General features: G+C 34.1%; 1 protein-coding gene across 8 annotated transcripts in view; it reads left to right on the forward strand.

Annotated features, from left to right (window-relative positions):
• The window catches only part of MAN2A1 (mannosidase alpha class 2A member 1), a 126,585-nt gene that overhangs the window by 58,018 nt on the left and 44,764 nt on the right, over window positions 1-23,803 (forward strand). For all 8 annotated transcript variants that reach the window (XM_030512334.2, XM_030512335.1, XM_030512336.1 and 5 more), the window contains 5 exons: window positions 123-237; window positions 3,220-3,287; window positions 19,523-19,688; window positions 21,545-21,775; window positions 21,883-22,005. In XM_030512334.2, the coding sequence (XP_030368194.1) occupies window positions 123-237; window positions 3,220-3,287; window positions 19,523-19,688; window positions 21,545-21,775; window positions 21,883-22,005 (703 nt within the window). The remainder of the gene's footprint in view (window positions 1-122; window positions 238-3,219; window positions 3,288-19,522; window positions 19,689-21,544; window positions 21,776-21,882; window positions 22,006-23,803) is intronic.

The following is a 23,803-nucleotide window of genomic DNA, read 5'->3' on the forward strand; positions in this document are numbered from 1 at the left end:
TGACTTAAAAAAATATTGTTCTGTAACTCATACTTTTGAGTTCACTAATATTTTTAAATTTTGATGTTACCACATTGAATAAAAACAACCAAAAACTAACTAAGACTTTAAAATATTAACAGGCTTTTCCATTCAATAATGAACTTGAAGAAAGTGATAACTGACTCTGCTCATATTCTTATCCTAAAGGATAAAAGTGCTTATAATTATGACACATCAACTCCGTTCCTGAAGATGGTGAGCTATCTTTCTTGATTTCCTCAAAAAATAAAATGTGAACTATGTCTTTTCAATAGTTTGAGTGGCTTGGGAAAAGTTAGAATGAAATTCGCTGCTAATACCTGCTCAAAAATCTGCTTCTAACGAGTTCCATATTAATTGAAGATATTGAAGGTAAAAGTGAAACTTCAGCAGTTGATAGTGAAAAAACGCTAGACAGCCAAATTAAAAGGGCTTGTTTTGTTCCACATTGTGAATCACATACTAAAACCAGGTGTTCTAATTTTCTTGTGGTCATAAATTTGTTGGTGACTTCTGTGGCATGCATATGATAAATGAATATATAACAGTATGCAGTCCTGTAATTTGACTTTACTTATTGCTTACAAATGTAGGATGAGGAAAATTTCCATCCTGAACAGAAGTCTATGCTGAATTTGCAAGACCAGGTCTAGACAAGACCTTGTGCTTTTTTTTCATAGCTGAAATTGTTTGAAGCAGAAATGTACCAATGATAGTCTGCAACAGATGCTTGCATAACACTTTGAGACCCGTTTTACAGTGAAGAGCACCTTGAAAAAGCACCCTTGCTAATATTGTTTCCTTTCAAAATTCTTAGTTTCTTCACAAAAGCTCCCTGTTGAGATAGCTAAGTAGTCTTGGGAAGCCTTCCAAAGTCCATACACCTGGAATAGAGAGAAAATGAGATACTTTAATTTCTTTGTGCATAAACATAGAAGTATCAAGGCAGTTTTTATTATATGATTATCTCAGACTTCTAGCGTAACTTACATGACATTTATTTTGCTGGCTTAAATGTGCCAGATATGTTAAATGTTGAATTACTATTCCAGTCACGTATAGTAAAAAACCCCCAAACAAGCAAAAAACCCAAACCCCTCATAACCGCCACCCTGACCCTCCCCTAAACAAACAAAACCCCCAGAACACCAAACCTTCCCCCCCATTTTTCAGACATTTATGCCTTTGATATTAATATATATGTGCATGCTGCATAAATGTGCCTGTGGGTGTATGCTACATGAGTGTGCCACAAATGTGTAATTTTTATCCTGGCTGGATAAAAATGAATGTGCTAACAAAATGAATATGCGCCTTCTTAAAGTAAGAATATTTTGAAGTTGTTCTGAATTATATTGGAGAATGTTGTGATGTTACATTTAGCTGAACTTCCATTGTTCCTGTTCTTTATGAGGTTAATACCACTGAATTGTATAAGTACTAATTGCTGTTTAAACTGTGTATTACCTAGCAGCATACTAAGTCAAACCCATTATTACCACTGCGAAAGCAGAAATAGAAAATTCATTTTTCAATGAATTTTTTATCTATATGAAACGGGAAAAAAAAAGGTGATTACAAAAGTAGATTAAGATTTATCTATGTGATATACAGTGACTGCAGCATTTCATGAATCTAATATTCCCACAGTACTGTGGTTACCACAGAAAAGGTTTTTTATGTGAAGTTTGTAGAATGCTAATGGGAGAACTTCAGGATGTTTGCAAAAAACCTTTTGCAAACCTTGAGCAAGTAGAAAGTTCAAAAGCACTTGTTTCGAAATATCGTCATGGTATTTTTGTGGCTGATGGAAGCTGACATCAAGAATTGCTTGGAGATGGGCATTCAGAATGAATGCCAAGAATTTTGAGAAAGACAAATGCTGAACACTTTTAAGATTAAAAATGGCTGTTGTCTTAGAGGGGTGTAGAAAGAAAAAACACGTGGTCAGAAGAATAGAGCAAGAGTGTAGCAGCATTCCAGTAGATAGTACATAAAACTAGGAGAAAATTTCCCTTCTTGAAGCCAGAAAAAAAGGTGGAAATGGGACATGACAGAAGGATTCCAGAATGACACTGCTTGCACTGTTTTTGCTATTCTTAATTCTTAGTTACACACAAAAGCATCATGGCTTTCTGAGCTGATAACTGAATACTTTGTACATCATATATAAGTTTTACAGACTCTACATTAGTAAACAAACAAAAACTAGATTGTTTGGAAGACAGTACACTGAAAAATAGAAGAAACTTAGAGATCCATAAATGATCCAACCAATAAGATGAGATCCAACCTATAAATGTAAAGCTATCTAACCATTGCACCATTCATTATTTCTTTGTGTGCAGAAAAAAAACCCCTTTAATGTAAGTGGCAATATTTGGATTTGAAAAACATGGTTTTGAGCATGTTTTTGAGTATTCTGAAGAACTGGGAGCTTTATACTTCCATTGCAAAATCTATGGTTATCACCATTATATGGACCAATAAGAGTATAACAGTACATCAGCAGCTTGGCTGTTCTCTTATTTAAAGTATTAATGCAGTAGTGACAGCAATGGTGTATCACTGCCTTTTCTCACTTGAAGTGAGCACTGTGTCATACTGTATTTAAGAACAGAGGTAAGAAACTAGTGAAACATAAGAATTCATCAGTATTATGACACAATTCTTCAAGTAGTTAATATCACATAAAAATCATACGCACACCATAAATCATGGTTTTGGAAAATTTTCTTGTACAATATAAGGTAACCATGAGATCTGACAGAATACTAAACTCGAAATCCTTGTGATAAATATACAGGAGTCTAGAGTTTCAGAGAGTAAATTTATACCAGAGGAAAACTAATAAAAATATGATAAGTATGTGCAGAATTTGAAGGAAGATAGCAATTATCATTTATTGTATGCAAAAATGAAAACACGGAGAATGATGATTTGATAATGGTATCTGATAAGAGACATTAATGAAAACAAATCTTTCTCGATGAATTGGTTAAATTGAGCCTTTTTATTTTGTCTGTCTGAAGTACTTTATAAACTTTTGTGGTGGTTGTCCTGTGTTACGTGCTAAAATAGGTCTTTATGGTCTAGCTAGCATAGTTTTGTGCATCATAAAGGTCATATAATAGACAAAGCTCATATAATATATGTTTAAATGTGTTCAAAATCAAATTCAAAGATGTTCTCTTGTAGGATGATGTTCAGTCTGCCCAAGATTCTTTGCCACACAAGACAGTTATAAAGCTGACACCGCAACCAAGGTAAAAAAATTACATTTTACTTAGTGTCTGAGATTCTTTTAGTAATGTGTGTGATTTTACTACCTAGTAGGTTTATTATGTCACTTATTTTTTTGAACTTTCATTCAAAATATAGTTAAAATTGAAAAAAAAAATATAAAAAGGTAGTCTGGCATATTATGGTAATACTATTACTAGTTGAACTAATTTCACTATTGAAATTGAACTATTTCAATTCACTATTTGAATTGAAAATTCACTATTACAATTGAACTAATTGTCCTATTTCAACTAATACTAGTTGAAATAGGACACAGCACTTTACAAAAGATTCTCACCACTAATTCAGCTGCAACAAGTAAAGTAGGCTGTTTACTGTGTGCTTTTAAAGCATTGTAATAGTTAATAAATTATGCTTGAGAGCAGCAGTAGAAAATTCTAGTTAAAATAGTTACACATGGCTCAATACTGTGAGCAAAGCCTTAGTTTTTTTAAGGCCTAAAAATTGCAGTATATAAATGCTGGATTTTCTTTAAAATTAAGGTAGGAGATAAACTAGGACTGTTTTCTGAACTCCAACATTCCATTACGTTAAGAGCTCTTCTTTGTTTGTAGTTCCTGAGTATTTAGGTTAAACTGACATCCTACCATGACTATTGATTATCCAACCTGAAATAACTTAAAAATTCATTAAACGCAACTAATCCAAATAAAGTGAATAAGATGTATGGATATGAGAGCTGCTATGTGTGTAATTAAGTAATACGAGTTGTTTTGCCTACAGACCAGAAGACTTAAGATTCATTTAAAAAATGGTGAATGCTATTGTTGCTGATGTTAGTATTTAATTTCTCTAGTTCTAGTGCCAAGCTAATAAAACTTACTTGCCTAATTCATGAAGGTGTTGGACTATTCAGCACAGTTATCTGCTACTGTTAAAAAATTCTACATAGATTCTTTGAAAAAATATGCAAAGCTTAGTCCTTGTGAGCTTTTGGGAGAAGCTGTCTTCAATCCTCTAAATTTAAATGAATATAATATGTTGTGTACATGTAGTTTTAATATTTTTCTCTAGAGCAGTTATGCAGACCTGCATACTATTTTTTTTTTTTATTAGGACTTTTTTTTCTCTTATTGCAGTTCTAGATTAATAGATTATGTTAAAGTTGTTCAAAATGGTAAAAAACTCAGAAGACTTGCTATATATTTAAATAATGTCTTTTAACTTTTTCAAAATATCCCTTCAGATTTCTCCACTGGGAGACAATTGTATATAAATATTTGACTGAAGGCTAGTTATAATGGAGACCTTCCTTGCCCTTTGAGAAGGGCTTCAATTTTTTTGCTTTCCTTGCCTAGGTTAGCTGTTGAAATTTTCCCCATATCCTTTCCATCCCCTGATATGCCTTTTGTTTGCATCCACTGTTCCTCTGATCTCTCTGCTTAGTATGCTAAGTAAGTTTTTCCCTTTTTGGTGTTTATGCACTTCAGGCATTTGCTTGGGTTTCTCTTTCCTCTAAGTCATATATTAAGTACATATACATGTCAAGCTTGTTTATTTTAAAATTATTCTAGCAGCCTTTTGCTGCTATTCTTTAAACTTGTCTTAACTTACTAAGATGATAACATTGATAGATAATTGTTAATTTTAACCTGTCTGGTACTGTGAAGATTTATGGGAGATAGAATAAAGAGGAAAAAAAATGTGAGGGAGAAGAAGAGAAAGATTACAATGGAATATTAATATTGCTGCCTGAAAATGTGGTGGTCTTTTTGTAATGACTTCCTGTTTGTAAGCACTTTCAAAATGATGCTTAAGTGTACGTTAATTCATGTTTCCTTTGTTAAAATTTTCATTTCAATATCTGTATGTTCAATTATTTTCTTTGATAAAAATGAGCTTAGTGTTTCTAGGCTTCTAACTTTATCTCTTTTTGTAGTCTGAATATCTCCACTATTACCATTGTGAAAAGTGGTATGTAAGCTGAGTCAGCAACTTTTGCTTAAATCTAGTATGTGAATATTATGACTGTGCCTCTGAATTTTCTAGTTAGCTAGTAAAGATGTGAAATGTTAATTTCAGTAGAATATTAAACTCAACTTGATACATTTTTCATTAAGGATTACTGTGCTTAAACTTCAGAGTTTGAAGCTCTAAGGCAGAAACTGGTTTTTCATTTCTAATTTTGGGGCATCAATACATTGAAAATATTGATTGTTTTCAGAACTTTATTATTTGGTTATCCTCTATTCATAATTATCTTTAGTGTTCATGTCTGTAACATGAAATCTCTAGGTTTCTTTCTGTTAATGTATTCTAATATATCATTATGTGGGATAGAAAATAAGTCAATGTAACTGGCAAGGTGTTACTTTTCTTTAATTGGCTGAATATTTAGCTTTTTGTAGTTTTGCATTTCCATGCAGTGATTTTGGAAAAAAAAAAAAAAAAAACCCCAACAAAACGAGCAGCTGTATTGTTAATTGATTATTCTTGTAAAAGTTTGGTTTATATCACCTATAATTTTAGAGGAGAGCTACTGATGGGAAGCTCATAAGATAATGCCTTTTTTAATATTTTCAATCACTCAACCATTTTCCTATTATTTCTTATTTTACGGAGTTGATACTATCAATTTCAAATCTAACCTGCTTTTTAACAGGAAAGTAGTTGGTAGTATGCTTCTTCCTCTCTCATCCAGCCTTTGTTTCTGATGTTTTTTAGTGAAGTGTTCTCTTCACTGCTTGTGAATATTGTAGTCAGTGTGAAAACTGCCTGAAACTGACAACCTGTACAGGAAGGCTAGTACAACTTGATTACATGGGGGGAAAAAAGAAAAGAAGGAAAAATCTTTCAGCAGTCATTGTTCTAGTATGAAGTAGCTCCAGATTGTGTAGATAAGAAGTATCTTTCAAACTGCTCCTAAGTAGGTGTCACTTTTGATATATTTGATATTGTCTCCTCCCCCGCCTATGCATCTCTTCTCTGTAGGGCTCTGATGACATCTTTTTATGAATCCGTAGTTTTATTAAAAAAAAAAAGTGTTAATTCCAGGGAAATAGGAATGTAGAGTATTTTAAGTCTTACTGTGATTTAGAACGACTGTGACTTAGAAAAAGTGGTCTTACAGTCAGGCTTTGGAGTATTAAAGTTATGGTGTCTTAAATTACACACAACCTCTTTAACTGATAAATGAATTTGCATGCTTTTTTTAAAAAAAATGCTACTTCCATCTGAAAACCAAAGCTTTCACAACATAATAACCAAATAGGTATGGAACTACTTTTGTCGTCTTCTGAAATTAGCAGTTATTAAAGTGTCTTGGAGACAAAGCCTGTGAGTTTGCTGATAAATTGGATGCTGCATCATCTACTTTCTGTAAGAGACATGTCCTTTGATACAATCATTGCTTCTTGGGAATAACCTGCCAGAGGTCACACTTCCCAAATGGCAAAAGATTTGCACTCACTGGACTTGGTGGGGGAGGGGTAGGGAGGGGAGAGGGTGTGGGTTTGAACCTCTTGCTGTCCAAGTTAAACTACTGGCTGTTGATGAAAGGGTATGTCGACAGTGTGAGGGGCAAGGTTTCCTAGCTATTTCTATTCTACAGTGTTTCCTGGAAACAGCATTGGAGGGGAATGTGATACATGACCAAATAACTGAATTGGCTGGCTGTACCAAACTGGATTTTCTAGTAGTACTTTTTGGCACAACATGGTGAACCTAGGACCAAATGAGATCTAAGAGTATGAATCAGGCTTCTCCTCTGCTCCCCTTTTTTCCCTTTTTCCTTAACTGCTGAACCTGTCGGGGCAGTTTCAGTACTGTGCTCCATTGCTCAGGCTCTGCAAGCCTGATGTAAGGCATAACATCTGAACTGAAGATACTGTGATATTGAAAGATTTTTAAGTATCATTGATTTAGCGTTTTATTTAGTGCTAAAACAACAATACTTATAATTTACCCATAAATTATTTTTGTCAGCTAATCATAGAGGAATAGTATGATACCCTACTTACCAGGCTAGTTTAGTAGCTTAGCAGACACATTATTCAGTAGTTGCAATATTCAGGTTATGTAGGGGATTAATTCTGAGTAGGATACACTGTAATCAATGATTTCTTCAAAAATCTGTCAAAGCACTAAGCAGTTTAGGGACATCCACATTATAAAAGAAAGTTTCATTTTTCCAAATAGAGGATACAAAATAATCTGTGCTATTAGCCTTCCTTCAATATCTATGGGCAGGTTTTGACATAAGGTTGTAATTAAATCAGTTGCGGCGTAAGTTGTGTTCACCCTGTTGGGTCCAAAATTTGTGATCTTTTTTTGGGAAAAGAAACTATGATTGAAGATTTTGCATGTTTTGCATTTTTTTTCTAAAATTCACTTGGCAGGTATACCCGCTGCTTTCTCAACACAACGCTATGATGTAGAAATTAAAGCTATGTTATTAAGTTTAATGTATGATAAAGAATAATGTGCAAAGGTGAAAATTCTTGGCAGAGCAGTGTATGTTATTGTGTTTGGTTGGAAGTTGACAGCAAGGATAACTTGCCTGAGAAGGAAACTTTGTTGGCATGATATGCCGAAAGAGAAAGCTATTATGATGTGAAGAAGCTTCACATCAAAGGAACTGTGCCTTTCTGATCTTAGAAAATGACTGGATTGGGGTAATGTTTTAAGATTCTCATTTGGCAGCTTTAAAGTTGGTGGTGGGTATTTTGCTGTTTTGGTTTTTTTTTTGATCTCTGTTGCCTATGTTGGTACAATCAATCTAAACAGTTGTCTTCTCCTTTAGTTAGAAGGAGAGGATGCTCTGAAAGCATTTGATATTTTAGTAATATGCATTTTAATTTCCTTTAGGTTTGTATGATTTCTGAGGCATAGGTATTTCTAGTTATATACTGAAACAATTTTTAAAACAGGCAGTTGAAACAAGGGTATTTTCAAGTGTCAATGAGGGGGAAAATGCTGAAAGAAAACAGGAAGGAATAGAGTAATATTTAAAATGAGGCCAAAAATACTTGTTACAGTTCATACATAGTTAATAAGCACACTTGTTTCCCCTGTAAAGAAAAAAAAAAATCAAACCCAAAATAACAAAAGCAAAACCAAAACAAATGGCAAAAATACCCCAAAACCAAACACCCAAACAAAACCAAACCAACAGTTTTGGTTTTTTATTGGATGAAATAGTGATAGCAATATGCACAAACTTGTTATATTTTTGTCAGTGAAACTTCTGTATCAGTAACTTTAAGGGATATGGACAGGGGGAATGGTTGTTTAGTCAAACCTTAAGTCTTTTCTGTTAAGAAACAACACTGAAATTAAGCCTTTGCATTCTCAGCACAGTAGTGCAAGTAGTCGAAAAATTAGAAAACCTTTTGAAATTACATGTGAAGAGCTGCACTTTTAGTTTCCAATACCCTGGATGCTTAGGCTGAATACAGCCTAATGTGTTTTTTTTTTTTGTAATTACTTTGAAGTGTTAATTTCAGTGTTCTACTGCCTGATCAATTTACTAGAATTCAGGTGACCTGTAACTGCCATGAGCATATTCTGTTTGTAGCCAACAAAGGTCATTTTGACTAAATTGAATGGGTATTTAGAAAGCATTCTCCCTCCTGATTTTCATGATGGAAGAGCTGTTGCAAAGGCAATGAAATGCTTTGCCGACAAATGGTAACTCAGTCATCTGAATCCTGAAACATCGGTTAATGTGAACTCGAAATAAATATTTCAGTAACAGTCATTCTGGAAAAAGTGGTTACTTTAAAATGAAGAAAACCAAAAGCCGGGTATGGTTGTTCTGCTTTATAGGTGGAAGTTAGCTGTGCAACTACTTTTATGACAAAAACGTGCAAATTCTCCATTGACAGTGTCTAATGGGAGAGGAAATGAGGGGCGTGGCACATTCATCTCTTAATTCCTACTCTTTCTGTAAGGTCACTTACAGTTTTTCAGAGATTTCCATTTTTACCGTGTAAGTTTCCTGCTTCTTATGTTAATCACACTACATTCAGGCTTGTCTCAGAACTGACTCCTGGTACTGGCAGTTTACGTTTCACTAGAAGTTTATCTGGGAACTTTGAAAACAAACCAGCTAAGTCAGCTAAGAAAGGAATGCCTGTTTGATGTAAGGAATAGCTGTTTAAAACTGAACTGTTGTACATTTTTGGAGGAGTTAGAAATTTTCATTATTAATAGGGAAAAAGCAGCTTTGATTTGCAGTTCATAGCACTCCAAAGCTTTCTGTGGAATTAATCTTTGTTTTTCAAAACTCAGTTTTGACTGTCATGCTCTTTAATTCAAGTTGTTCTAAAAGTTGTTAAATTTCAAGCTTTTAATCATTACTTTTTCAGTGTATAAAAATTCATATAAATCAAACTTTTCAGTTTTTGGTCTGTCTCATTGTTGATAAACCAATGACAGTCTGTTCTAAATATTTTTGTTTACTGACTGTTTTGAATTTGCAGTTGCGAAATTAAACCAGTAAATAAGTCGATACGGTTTGTAGCTTTTGTAGAAACTTTGCTGCTTCTCAAAGCTGCACAAATTTAGGATTTCCATTTCAGTGCACAGAATATCAAGTTTTTGTTGGGTTTTGCAGTACCAACACAATCACAACCAGATTGTGAAGTTACAAGAAATTTCTGGGTTCCTCTGAAAGCACTGTTTGAAATGAAAATACAGAAAGAATAGATTAACTAAGCGTACTTTGGAGGAGGGTTTGTTTAAAAAAAATAAAAATAAACCAAACCAGCAAAGAAACAAACAAAAAAAAACCCAACCAAACAGAAACCCGCCAATCAAGCAAACAAATAAAAATAACCCCCAAAAGTTATCATTATGAAGGAGTATGCTAGTAACAATCTGAATACAGCTGAAAGATCCGCATTTTATGCATGTATTTGTTGAAGTGGTTTTGGAAGTAGAGGATACACATTTTCAGTATATTAGTATCTTTGTATATTATTTCTTTTTTTCCAGGCACTGGCCCCTTCAGCCTACTGGAGTAGCTTTGAGGCAATATTGTAGTTAGTCCAAGGCTCTCAAGGCAAAGACTGAAGTGATATGGCATACGTAAAGTCTTTCTGTTCTTCTGAACCAGATTTTTTTTCCCTTCTAAATGCAGATTTATAAAGCCTGCACCACAAGAGGAACAAGGAAAGGATTTTAGTGAAGGTACTTCCTGATCCTGAAAAAGTCAGGGGGCTTCAAGCCCATCTTGGACTTCAGAACACCTCACAACTTTGTGGTAAAAGAAAAATTTAAAATAGTGCCTTTGGACTTAATCCTTTTATCCTTGATTGGAGAGTAGTATGTGCTCCAGGTTAGGATATGTGTGCCACTACAATCCATCCAAATCATAGGAAGTATGTGTATTTGGCATATGTAGTAGGTACATAACATTTAAAAGTCATGTCTTAGGTCGATGTTGTTTTTTTGTGTTTTCAGAATTTATAGTTCTTGCTGTGCTTTGTCTGTGTTTATCATGAATGCCGTTTTCTTGGGGGTGTTCCATGGTTTGTTCTTGAGAAAGCCACACAAAGGTCCTGTTCCCTGTGAGAGTAGAGGGATGGAATATGTGCCTATCATCTGCCTAATTCTCTGCCTTTTGCATGAGCAATTATTATTATAAAGATATATCTGTGCAGTTATAGAAAGCGATTTGATAGGAATGCATGTGTCTGAGTTCTCCCACCTTCACTAATGAATCTAAATTTTGCTTTGGATTTGTCATTAGGAAGGGCGTTCCTGGAGTGAATCAGAATTTTGAAATGTCAAGCTAAGATAACAGAACCTTTTTTAAACACAGTATTTGTTTTTAATTATTTGTATGTTAATCGGAACTGTTAGCCATAACTGCTTTTAGAAAGAATATGTAATTTAAAAAATATAGCTCTATTTCTAAACTACACATTTAACTTCCTCTTCAAATGCTGTTATAATCATAGCATTATTCTGTTAGTTGAAACTCTACTGAATTCTTGTGAATTTATTTATTGATAGTACCTCTTTTTTTATTTCTTAATGTTAAAAGTTTGATTTTATAATGAAAAGCTGATCTGTGGATAATAGATTTTGTTTATACCTTAGTTTTTATATTCATGAAAGCAACACAAATACATACTGTGTGCTTGAAGTTTCAAGTTGAGATTAGATTCCTACTAATTCTTCTGCAGGATTCTTCTCTTGTAACCTGGAAAAGATGTCTTGTTTAGGAAAAGGCAAAAATATTAATATTTTTTCATACATAATAATATTCAAGATTAATATTCTACTCTAAATAGTTTGATTATAAGAGTTGCTGCTTAGATATAAACTGCGTTTTTTTGTGTTTATGTTACATCTGTGACAATGTTGATAAATTTACAAGAAGCTCAGCTGGATGTGATGCAGAGGACCATATTAGCATTATTTATCTTATAAACTGAAAAATCTCTGTAGACTTTATCCAGTCCACGGAAAGCCCCTTGGGAAGGTGTCAGGATCTCCTTTTGGTGAGAACTTGCTTTTTTTCTGACTATACAGAGGAGAACTGTTTTCTTAACTTGAACTGCCCCAAATTTCATGCTTGTATCTGACAGTACGTCTGAGACTGCGGCTTTTTAATTGTAAGGTTTTCCTCACAAAGGACTTTTCTGTTTAATTAAATGTTTAGGATTGTATGAACACTATGAACACTAGTGGTTTCAGCATCTATTGTATCTCAAAGGAGGTGTATGTTAAAGCTGTAGCAGTTATTGAAACTAAGTGGTGTAATAGAACTAGGTGTGTTGATGCAGTTTAAACCACACTTTCACTGTACTTTCATTTTGTGCTCTGAGCTTAACTTTGCACAGCTTTTTGTGCAAGTTCCTTTTCATAATGTGCAGCTTATATTTAAAAAACTCCCCACTAACCCAAACAGGAATATTGAAGTAGGTCTGACCCCCTTTCTTTAAAAGCAGAAAGCAAAAAAGCAGTCGGCATCATGTTTTAATTCCACAACTTCATTTAATTTTTAGTCAGTTTGTTGTAAATGCATTTTTACCAGTACTACATTCACTCAGTTAATAGACTTGCTGGTTGCCTAACTGTTATTTAAGTGCTCGCTGATAAATGTTGGATATCACCTATTATTCAACTTATCCTTAGATATCCATCTGAGCAATTTTGGAGGTTTTTTGTGCAAAGTGAGGCCAAAATCAAGCAAGAAATTCTGCAGTTCAGATCATAAAATCAGAAATTGTATTTTGTTTGTATCAATCATGCTAACAGAGTAGAATGTAAATAGATTATAAAATTTGAAGTCATACTAGGAACATTCTATATAGGATTAGAATTTAAAACTGTCTTAGTAACCTGGAGCAAATATTTCATAGTCAAAGAAATAAATGAAGCAGGCAAGTGGAAGTGTTATGCACCACATGGAAAAATGTGGGGACTAACCAAATAGACAGAAGCAGCAGAAAAAGACTAGGCGTTACAGAAGACCAGATTGAGAGAGTTACTCATATGGTGTCAGAGTCAATTTTGCTTTTGGATGATTTAAATACAAATGTTCTGTGTAGGATACAGCTGAAATAGTGTGCTGTACTCAGAGTTATGAAGTCTTCATCAAAACAATGATATTTGGTGGTTTTTTTGAGTTTTAGAAAAAAATTAATCTGCTGTCAAGGAGAGCGTCATGATCATGAGCTTGCATATTTATTTGGCCTATGATTAGTCTTGTTCCTAAAGGAATATTAAGAATATGGCTTGAGATATTGGAAAATGTCCAATTTTTTTAGAACAGAGAAGTAGCATGACCAAATGATCTCAGATGATATCCCTTTTTAAAAAAAAAAAAAAAAAAAGGGGGGTTGATTAAAGGACGCTTGAAGTTGTATATGTGCACTTATATGGCATTTATTTTCAGAACAGTTATTTTGTAGACTCTTTCTGTGTTCAGTAATTCATGGCAGAAATGCATACAAACTTAACCAAGTATGGAAAAAGGTGGATGAGGCGATCTGTACTTAAAATGTAATTTGAATCATACTTTTGACTAAGGAGGTCTTCACTTCCAATGTGAGAGAGCATGAGAGCTTTGAACAGAACTAAGTAACTTGATAGAACTTTTTTTACCTAGTGTTTTGAGTAATATTTAGCAGTTTTTCTTAAGAAAAAGAAGTTCTTTTGGTTATTTTTTGTTCAATTTTTTTTCCCATGGCCCTCTATAGCAACGAGAATCCTTCCTAAGTAACACAAGAAATTTTTGTCATGCAGTTAGTTTTAGTTTTATTCTGTATTAAAAAATAGAGGAAAATAAGCGTCTATTACATGTTTTCTTGGGCTTCAATGCAAGAATCAGTGAAGTCTTCAAGGGAGGTTGAATATATTTGCAATGTGCAAGTAACTATCTGTTTTAAGTAGGTAGTCTTAGTTCTCTTTGTTCCATTTATCAGTATCCCCATGAACCCCCTTTGGCCTATGTAATGTCAATTCATGGAATACTTTAGGATTTTGGCTTTCTTGGGTTTTTCTTTTGTTTGTTGTTGGGTGGCTGGTTTGTTTGTTAAGCTTCCAACATACAGCAGAAGTCACATAATTTTTTTTTTTTTTCTTTTTTTTTTAATTGATACTTTTGGCAGCTACCAAAAGCTTGTTTTACACTAATACTAATCCCCAGTTTGTTTCAATCTCATATGCATCAGTGTTTACTAATTAAACAATGTTACTAGCTACTGACTCTTCTCACATCTTTCAGAGTAATTTATTTTTGCATATTTTCAGATATGGAACAGTTCTTCTTCTCTCCTGGCCCCCCATGTGATGTCTGGAGAGTTTTTATTGTTTCATTGTCCCAGTGAGATGACTTTGTTTAGAGAATTTAAGTTTTGTTGTTTAGAGAATTTAAGTTTTGTTAAGAATTCTAACGTTTTAGTCCATCAAAGTCCATCAACTGCCAAGATCTTAGGAAACCTTTCTAGTTGAATTCTGGTCTCCAACTCACCAGTCCTTCTGGCGATTTTTAGCATGTGTAGAGTTATTTCAATTCATTTGCTTTAAGGATTCAAGCATTTTAATTCTAAGTCTGTTCGTGATTTTACCCTCTCTTTAACTCTTTCCCACCCCTTTCACATTTCAGGAGAGCTTTTATGCTTCTATTTGTTCTTTTTCATTCTTTGGTGGAAGCCTACTGACATAGTATATCATTTGGCTTCATGGTTTGTATGGTTTCTCAGTTTTGTCTGTACTTGTAGCAGTTTTACTTTTTTCACCACTTAACTGTTTTTTTAGCTTAGCCTCTGTAATATAAGAGGGAAAAAAAATAACCAGCATCAAAGGTGCTGTTCATGTAACTTTGCGTTGAAATTGTGCATATGTCCAGAGGACTGATTCTCATGAGTTACAGTGGAAAATGCTCTAGTCTATGAAGGTTTGTCAGTTTCTAGTAAAATTGATCAATCTGAGCTGGAGTGCCTCGAAAAATTGATTCTCAAAGCAAACTTGAACAAGGATCCTCTACTGGGCAATTAAAGCTGTTGTCCGAAGCTGTTGTGAGTGTTGTGAGTGTCTTGAAGTGGCTTTCTGAATAATCTTTGTCAGTGATGATCCTCTGACATTTTCTGCTTCTGGTTTCTCACATTACTTGAATGGATTGCTTGTGAAGGCAGTATTGAATGAGCTTTAGAAGAAAATGCTAATTGTGCTGCAGGTGTTACCAGTGAATGTGTGCATCAATATACATGTATGTCCATATGTATATGCGCACCAGCAAGACAAAAAGAACAGTGGTCTGCAATACTGTAACTTTTCAGTTTAAGAAACAAAATTTACAATAAGAAAGAAAGTATTTGCAGTAAGAATGTGGGAGGGGAGCTTTTTTCAGCTCTGGCTGAAAATTCTACACATAAAATTAAATCTTAACTACAGGAAAGACTAATTAAAATATTCTTTGATGCTTGGAGGTACATGTTTAATAGAAGGGTTTATTAATAGCATATGGTAGTTTATATAGGGAAAATGATCATGCTTGTATGAATAAAAGATACTTGTTTGGGGTTTCAAAGACCCAGAGAAGTATGGGGTAAAAACATTCAAGGTATGTCTTTCTAAGAGTGTCTGAAAAACTGGTGACAGGATTTGCTTTTCTGAAGTTGCAAACATTTGCACATCAGAGATGCAGGAGCTCAAATCTGCATGTGTTTCTTATTTTTTTGTAGGGCTGAGAGCAGTTTACTCCTGCTCCCAGTGCACAGGTGGAATATGTGGTCTCTGTGTGAATAAATTGGATGCTGTTTATCTGTAGTTATATTATTTCCTTTTGTTTCAATACGGTTTATATGAAAACAGTTTCAAAATTCTTTGATTTCATTCATGAATGACAGAAATGATACCTGAGACTTGGCCATAATGGGGTTTCTAAAGTAAAATATTTCAGGTAATTATTCATCTGAGTTTTACCAGTAAGCATTAAAACTCCTCCCTATTTATTTTGACAAAAGATGTGAGCTTTCGTAGTTTTCTTGGTGCTGTTGCCTAAGACCAGTGATCTGAATAATGAAAGAAAAATTGATTACTGCTTCTGAAAGACACTGATATTCATGTTTTTGCCTTAAAATCTGGAATAGAAAACCTTTAAGTACTGTCAAGTTGCTTCTCTGTGTTATGTAACCACAATACATTAAGCAGTTGTACTCTGCATTTGTCAATATCATTCATTGTAACGATACAGCTTAAGTGAACTGTAGCTTTTGTGCTTCATACAGAATTTAAAATAGTTATAGTATTTTATTTAAGGGTGGGAGTTGAATAGTACTTCAGAAGTGATGTGATTTAATTACATTAGCCAGTGCTTTTGTATATGCACCATCATTGTATCTTAAGTATAAATACTTTAGTCCTGCTGCATTAAAATTTGAAAGCAAAATACTGTAATCTATGCAAAATTCCTGCAATTCAGGATTTCCTGCTGAAAATCTGCCTTGTCATTACTAGCTTCATCTGACTGTGTTATTAGTTTACACACCTATAATACCTTGACTTAAGAAGTATAAAACATACGTACCTTAATACCACAAAAGCTTTGTTTTATGGAATATAAAAAAAAAAAAAAAAACCCAAAAAAACAGTCTGATGAAATATAGTGATGATATGGCAGTTCCTAAGGTCTTTTGTCATGGGTAAATTTGTCATGTGACTAAAGTTATGAAACATGCTTATATCAATGGGAAGGTGAACAAAGTTTCTGGAAATATTTTTACAGTAATATGTTCTTTATTTGGCAGATAATTTAAATTTAAGGAGGATGTATAGCATTACTGGAAACAGATTGTATGTGTTAGCCAGCATTTTAGTTGGAGGTATAAGAATTGAAAAATTCTACTGCATAGAGAGATTAAAGTTAAGATTTTTGTAATGTTCTGTTCATGGATAAGAATGATGATTTATTCTGAGCTTTGGTGTTGAATCATCTTGTAGATTTGTATTGTTTCTGGCACAGTTCTTAGACAGTATATGAGTTCTTAGAGTATTTCACTGATTTTTTTTTTTCTTTCCTTCCTACTTTAAGGGGTCTGGAGTGGAAGCAGTGTTGGTTTAGTTTGGTTTTGATTCCATAACTGCTATAAGAAAATACGTTAATATTTAAGTTAAAATCTTATCCACAAAGAAGGCCTCTTCAGTTAAGCAGAAGTGTAAAATGACCAACCCAAGTCCAGGGTAGGCTGTCACAGAGTCTTGCACAATTTCTTAAAGATTCTGAAAGCTGACCAAGAATATAGTTTACTATTGTGTTGTCTAGTAATCTAGGAGTCTTCAACATGAAACAAGGCAAAAAAAGAGCATCCCAAAGTGATTTTTGTTGTGCTAGGAGGAAACTGACCACAGCTAGATGCACAAATATGCAAGGAAAATAGTTGTTATGCACAGAAGTCATGATTCAACAATACTTCAGCACAGGGATGTTCCTCTAAGGAGCTAAAAGGAAAATAATTTTTATGTGTAGCACACTCTATGCATGCAGGTAATCCAAAGGTTCTTGTAGAAAAAGCTAATACAGCCACTGATATTAGTTTATTTAACTAATGAGAAGTTGGAGTTGACCTTTCCTACTGATTGTGAGGTAAAAGGGTAGCAATGAATTATAAAATTGAAGATGAACAGCCTAAGTTTGATGCAGAAAAAAAAGGGAGCCAATGAAAATGTAAGGGGAAAACTGTAGCCTAGTTAGTATTCATAAGGATTCTGAATGTCCATAGAATAAAACTGCATCTGTTAAAATTATTGTTGCAAAAAAATCAAAGAATGGGATGGAAAGAGAGTAGGTGACATTTTTCAGCAGTGTGGAGAAAAACAAAAAATTTTCCTTATGTTTCTGTATTGCCTTCATGGTTTAGTGGTGGATTAACTTAGTCTCTGGCTTTGCACTAAAATTGTGTAGAAGTCTTCTCTCTCACAATAAGGAGGAGTTAAATTTGTACTTTCTTATTAACTAAGCAGTTTGCTGCTGCCTCTCAGCCCTGAAATGTTGCTGTTTCATTATTTCCAAAGTATCATATCAGCAGTTTTGTCCACTGCCTGCCAGACTTTATATACCACGGAGACCTCACTCTCCTCTGGCATGTGTGTAGACAATGGCTACTTTCAGTCAGTTTAGAGCTGTGTTGGAAAAGAGAAAAGATTAAAGGGCTTATCTAAGTAAGTAACTTGTTAGCAGGACCTTAGTTTTACTGTAGTGCTAGGCTGGCAAATAATGGAGCATTGAGCATTTAAGTGCATGAGTAAGGAACCTGGAAGGCTAACAGTCAGAATGTGACATTATGGAAAGAGGTTCAAGCTACAGGTGATGTGTAAGTGAAAGACCTGAGTGAGAGAATGAGTTTTCTAGTTTGGGTGGAAGGAGACAATTGTAAGTGAAGTGATTTGATCTGTGAAGGTGGTAATTTAATTTTGAAGGTCAAGATGTGAAGAAAAAAAAAAAAAGAAAGAAAACCACTGGCAAACCGCTGAGGAATCTCTGTAGAAAATGGAGCACAGGATGAAAAGAATCTACTTAGAAGAAATGCTGAAGGTGTGATTTCATAAGGAAGAAATGGGTATCTTGGAAACTGATGAAAGATAAGATTTCATGAAGGAGTAAACTGTTTTACAGTGGGAAGGGTCAAGGAAATTGAAGGCAGAATGTTAGTTCAGCTGTGTATCTAAAAAGTTATTAGAAATTTTGGCAAGAACATTTTTCATTGTTAAGGACAATACTTTTTAAAGGGTGAAATGAACAGAGGCAACCTTGAGGGAACAGCTGTAAGTAGTGCATTCTTTGAGCTTGTCGATGAAGAGACAAGAAGTACAACGATAGTGCTATATGGATGCATGAGGGACAAACATTTAGTATAATTTTATTTTTCTATACCTTACAATGTATGAACCTGTAATTGAAAACAAAATAAAACAAAAGAAAAAAAACTAACAAAACCCAAAACAAATACAACAACAAAAAATCCCAAAACCAAATGAAACCTGTTGGCTAATAACGTTGCTCTATTTGGTTTCAGGGCTGATTCTTTTGGTTAGTAACATGATCTGTGTTCCAGGGGAAGAACGCACATAAGATTACATAAAAATTAGTTATTCCATATGTGCCTAATAAAATATTTCAATGTACATGCAGAAACTTGCCATAGGGAATTTTGGTAAATTATAATTTAAATAATTTTGAATTTTCCCTTATAGCAGAAAGAAACTAGTTGCTTTAAAGAATATATATCATATATGTGCCCATGGCAGAGAGGTTGGAACTAGATGATCTTTTAAGGTCCATTCTAACCCAAACCATTCTATGATTCTACGTACGTACAACAGGTTTTGTTCATTACTTCAGTGTTTCTGTATTACATTAAAGGGAAGACAACTGTGGATAAGAGTGTAATAGTTCAGCCTAAAAAATAAATTCAAAATGCTCTTAAATATCTTGATTGAGCTTGCATTTGTTAATAGCAATTCTTTAGTAGTTAAGATGGGAAATACATGTATTTTTATCATATGGTATTTTCAAAATTGCTTGGAAAAGTAATAGCATTAAGAAAAGAAGATCTGCCAAGAATTGATGCTAAATATCCCTTGTTTCCTGGTTATGTTTTGCACATTTATTTGTTGTGGTATGTACTTGTTGTTCTAACCTTGTTTTAATGCTCTGTATGTAAAATTGATGTGAAGAAATATTAAACCTGAAGGAGGAAATTTGTTTGCCAAAAGATAATTTGTCAATATGTTTTTGCAGATACCTTTTGATATATAATCCTGTGGAACAAGAGCGATTTTCAGTGGTTTCAGTCAATGTGAATTCACCCAGAGTTAAAATATTATCTCCTTTGGGAAAACCTGTTACTGTCCAGATTAGTGCTGTTTGGGATGGAGCAACTACAGTATCACATGAAGCATATCAGGTATACTACTTTAAGTAAAAAGCATTAAAGTTGGGGTTTTTTGACAGACACTATAGTTTCACAATCGAAGAAAATGCAAAGCATATTTCAAATATTGGCAATTCTGTCTTCTGCAGATGATGCCATTTAGTCATTTTAAGGAAAAAAGAAACATACATATTTAGCATTAATGTTTCTTACATACATCACAGAAGTTTAATAACTTAACAGCTTTACATTTAAAGGATCAGTTTGAGCTGCGTGAAGAGAAAATATTGGATGTGTGTCTTTTTCCCCTAATTTTATAAAGCTTTTTCCTTCAGGTGATAGTCTATACACATAGCTGTACACAGTCCGTATGTGCTTAATCACTCCAGCTGGAAGGTTTTCTAAGTGCAATTTCTTAAGCAGTTAGATTCTGGGTTTTTTTGGCGTTTAGTTTAGTGGTTTGGGTTTTTTTGTTTGTTTGTGGGTTGGTTTTTGGGTTTTTTTTTCATTTTGTCTTCCAGATACAGAGGCTGGATAGTAATCTCCATTACTCCTGTACTCACGCAAGACAGACAGCTTTTCTTGGTTTTGATTTTAAGCAAAGCTTCTGAGAATTTTTGAATCCTACATCATTATAGAAGATTGTTCTCAATGATCACACATCAGAAACTGTACTTTAAATTCTTAGTGATATATAGTACTGTACTACTGTAATAGTACTGTATTACTTTCGGGCTTACATTCTCAAGTCTGATTGATTTTGACCTGAGAGCCAAGTTGGACATGTTTCAGGATAATATTCCTGTAAAGAAAACTCAGTGGGATGGAGGAGAGAATTGGAAGGTAACAGTGAGAAAACCTGTGGGTTGAGATAAAGACAGTTCAACAAGTAAAGGAAAAGCCACACACACAGGCAAAGCAAAACAAGGAATTCATTCACCACTTCCCGTGGTCAGGCAGGAGTTCAGCCATCTCCAGGAAAGCAGGCCTTCATCACGTCTAACAGTTACTTGGGAAGACAAACACCATAACTCCAAACATCCCCCCTGTTCCTTCCCTTCCCACAGCTTTATATGCTGATCATGATGCCATATGGTATGGGATGTCCCTTGGGTCAGCTGTTCTGCCTGTGTACCTTTCCAGCTTCTTGCATACCCCCAGCCTATTCACTAGTTTGGATGGGTTGAGGAGCAGCAGAGCTCCTGATCCTTCATAAGTAGTGCTCAGTGATAGCTAACACATTGTTGATATTAAAACATCACACCATATGAGCTACTGTGAAAAAATGTCTTATCTCAGCCGAAACCAGTACAGTAATTAACACAGTTGCCTGAAGAAGAAATAAAATTACATATCTCTGCCTCAAATTCTAAGCAGATTGCTTTGGAGATTTACCTTTTAAATAACTGTTCTCTCTGTGCAATTATAGCTCCTAAATAACCAAAGACTAAAATTGAGACAGTTGCCTTATATTTTGCTATTTAATATTGTGGATTTTTAAACGTAACTTGGATGGTAAAGTAGGGTCTGTGTGCACTTGATACACTATACATGCATCTTCAATGAACAGCAGATATGCTCAGAACTGCACATCACAGCTAACATTCTTTTTAAAAAAGCTTCAAAACTGTTATTGCATTAATACAACAGTGATCTTGATGCTAAGGAAATTAGCAATGCAGACTTTTTTATTTGCTAATTTTTCTTAACACACTTCAGCTGTTCATTTTAGAATGTCACTTATAATTTCATATTCATTTATGGAATATGGGAAAAATGCAGCCATTCTAAAATTACCAACGCAAAAGGAGTTATGCTGAGCATAAATTTAGTATAAAAGGTTGATACTTTGATATTTTTAATAATGCCTTCTTATTTGCTCCCGACAGATCTCTTTTGTGGCGCATCTACCACCTCTGGGGCTTGGAGTTTACCAGCTTTTGGAGATTCAGAGTTCAGAAGCAGTTTTAGCAGACTATAATATATATCTGAGGAATAGTAGGCAGGAGAAGCCAGACAGACTTTTCAAGATAAAAGAGATGCAGAATTCTGTGGATAATATAATCTTGGAAAACACTTACATGAAACTGTGGTTTTCTGGAATGTCTGGATTACTGGAGGTGTGTTATTTTTTAAAACACTGTGTTTTAATTTTGTAAGAACTTCTGGTTTTATTTGTGGAATCCTAAATATGTCAACTATTTCAAACATAATTCTGTATCCTTAGAAAATAAATACCAAAGAAGATGGTAAAAATCATCAAATGAAGGTGGAGTTTGCTTGGTATGGAACTACAAGTAACCGGGATAAAAGTGGAGCTTATCTCTTCTTACCAGATGGAGATGCCAAGGTAAATCTTCCATTTGAAGAGAGATTCTAATCTTGGAGTAAGTTCAAGCATTCATAAAGATTGAAAGAGCTAATTTACCCAACAACGAAATAGAGCTGTGTGGCTAGAAATAATGACATCATTTATTGAAATGATTGGCAGAACTTCATACTTCATAATCCTAAATTTGGGTAAAAACCTAGTATTAATTTCAAAATATACAGAATATTTATGATCCAACAAAGAAACTAAAATAAGATGCTGCACCTGCAAGAAATCCAGTGAGATGTGACCATTCACTATCAATAAAATAAGTTCTTTCACTTCTTCTGGAGAAAATGTATAGGACATACTGATTCATTTCTGCATTTCTTCACTTTTCTGGTTCTTAAGATTCCTTTAATTTGTGAATGAGGAGGTTCCAGTTCACAGTGTAGCACTTTTTTAGCAGATATTAGCAAATGTAGTTTGCTACAGTCATTAAGATACCGAGTTTCAATTACAATAAATGTAAAGACAGAGTTGTAAGCAACTGTTCCAATTTAGTTGTCTAGGGTTATCAGTATTTTTACCTGCATAATTATTGGAGGGCAACAGCATAATTCAGTTAGTTTTCAAGTTGGAAATTCAGATATGACTGTTTTCTTAAACTGACCTAATTACCATATGGACTCTACTGTACCACTTCTGGAACTGCAAGAGTGATATTTCAGAAAGCAAGTGATGAAATAGTGAATAATTTTAGAAAACTAGTTAGTTTGCAGTGTGTTTCTTTTGCCTGGTTTCTCCTGGGGAAACCGAAGTTGCATGCAGGAGGCAAACTAGGAGTCTACGTTTGCCTCTTCAGGAAATAAGAAAGGATAATATTTCTATTTTTTTGTTGTTGTTGTTATATATGTAAATGATCCTGGAAGTGAACAGAACAATTTCCTTTTCTTTAGCAGTGCCTCCTAGAGGCATATGTTTTGAGGTTTGTGAGTTGGCAGTTTAAAACCATTTAGCATATTTAGTCCTATAAATGTTTGCATCACTTATGCTCAACAAGGTTCACTTATTTTTATCTTCTACATGTCAGTGATTTTGATCTGTGAATTCTTGAACAATGTCACTTACGTCTTTTAGTTTTTACCTTCCTGAGCTGCATGGTTGTACTTTAACTTATTTTATTTTAGATGCTACTTCATCTTTTGCTTATAAAAATGATAATCACTAAATCAAAAAGTTATAATTTTAACTACTCTTTTGAATTATTTGCTCTATGAAAATAATCTGGTCGAATCTAGGTAGCAAAATGCTATTGTTTGAACAGAAGTCTCTCACATGCTTGCAAGCACAGATAAAAAATAGATACGTATTGAACTTCTATGAAAACTGAAATTAAACTACATTTTTATTTAACATTAGTGCGATGTCTTCAGCTTTTGTAACTTTTTATACAATAAAAATGAAATCCTGCTACATCTAAAGTTCTGCTTCGCTAATATACCGTAAGGCTGATTTGCCTTATTTTAATAACATTAGTTAGCTTGTCTCACTGGGAATTACAATGTAATTCTATCTAGTACTTTCTAAAACTGTTTGAACTAATGATTTATGTCTTAAAAGAAATGCCATCTGTTCAAGGTTCCATGTGCGAGGTGATTGACTAGCATTTTTGTCCTGGGTTCAGCTATAGCAGTCATTTTTCTCCTTCTTAGTAGCTGGTGCAGTGCTGTGTTTTTTGACTTTCAGCCTGGGAACAATGCTGATAACACCGATGTTTTTAGTTGTTGCTAAGTAATGTTTATTCCAACCAACCGGCGGCAATATCGCACCAACC

This window comes from Strigops habroptila, chromosome Z (genome assembly GCF_004027225.2).
Source record: "Strigops habroptila isolate Jane chromosome Z, bStrHab1.2.pri, whole genome shotgun sequence".
Classification (NCBI taxonomy): Eukaryota; Metazoa; Chordata; class Aves; order Psittaciformes; family Psittacidae; genus Strigops; species Strigops habroptila.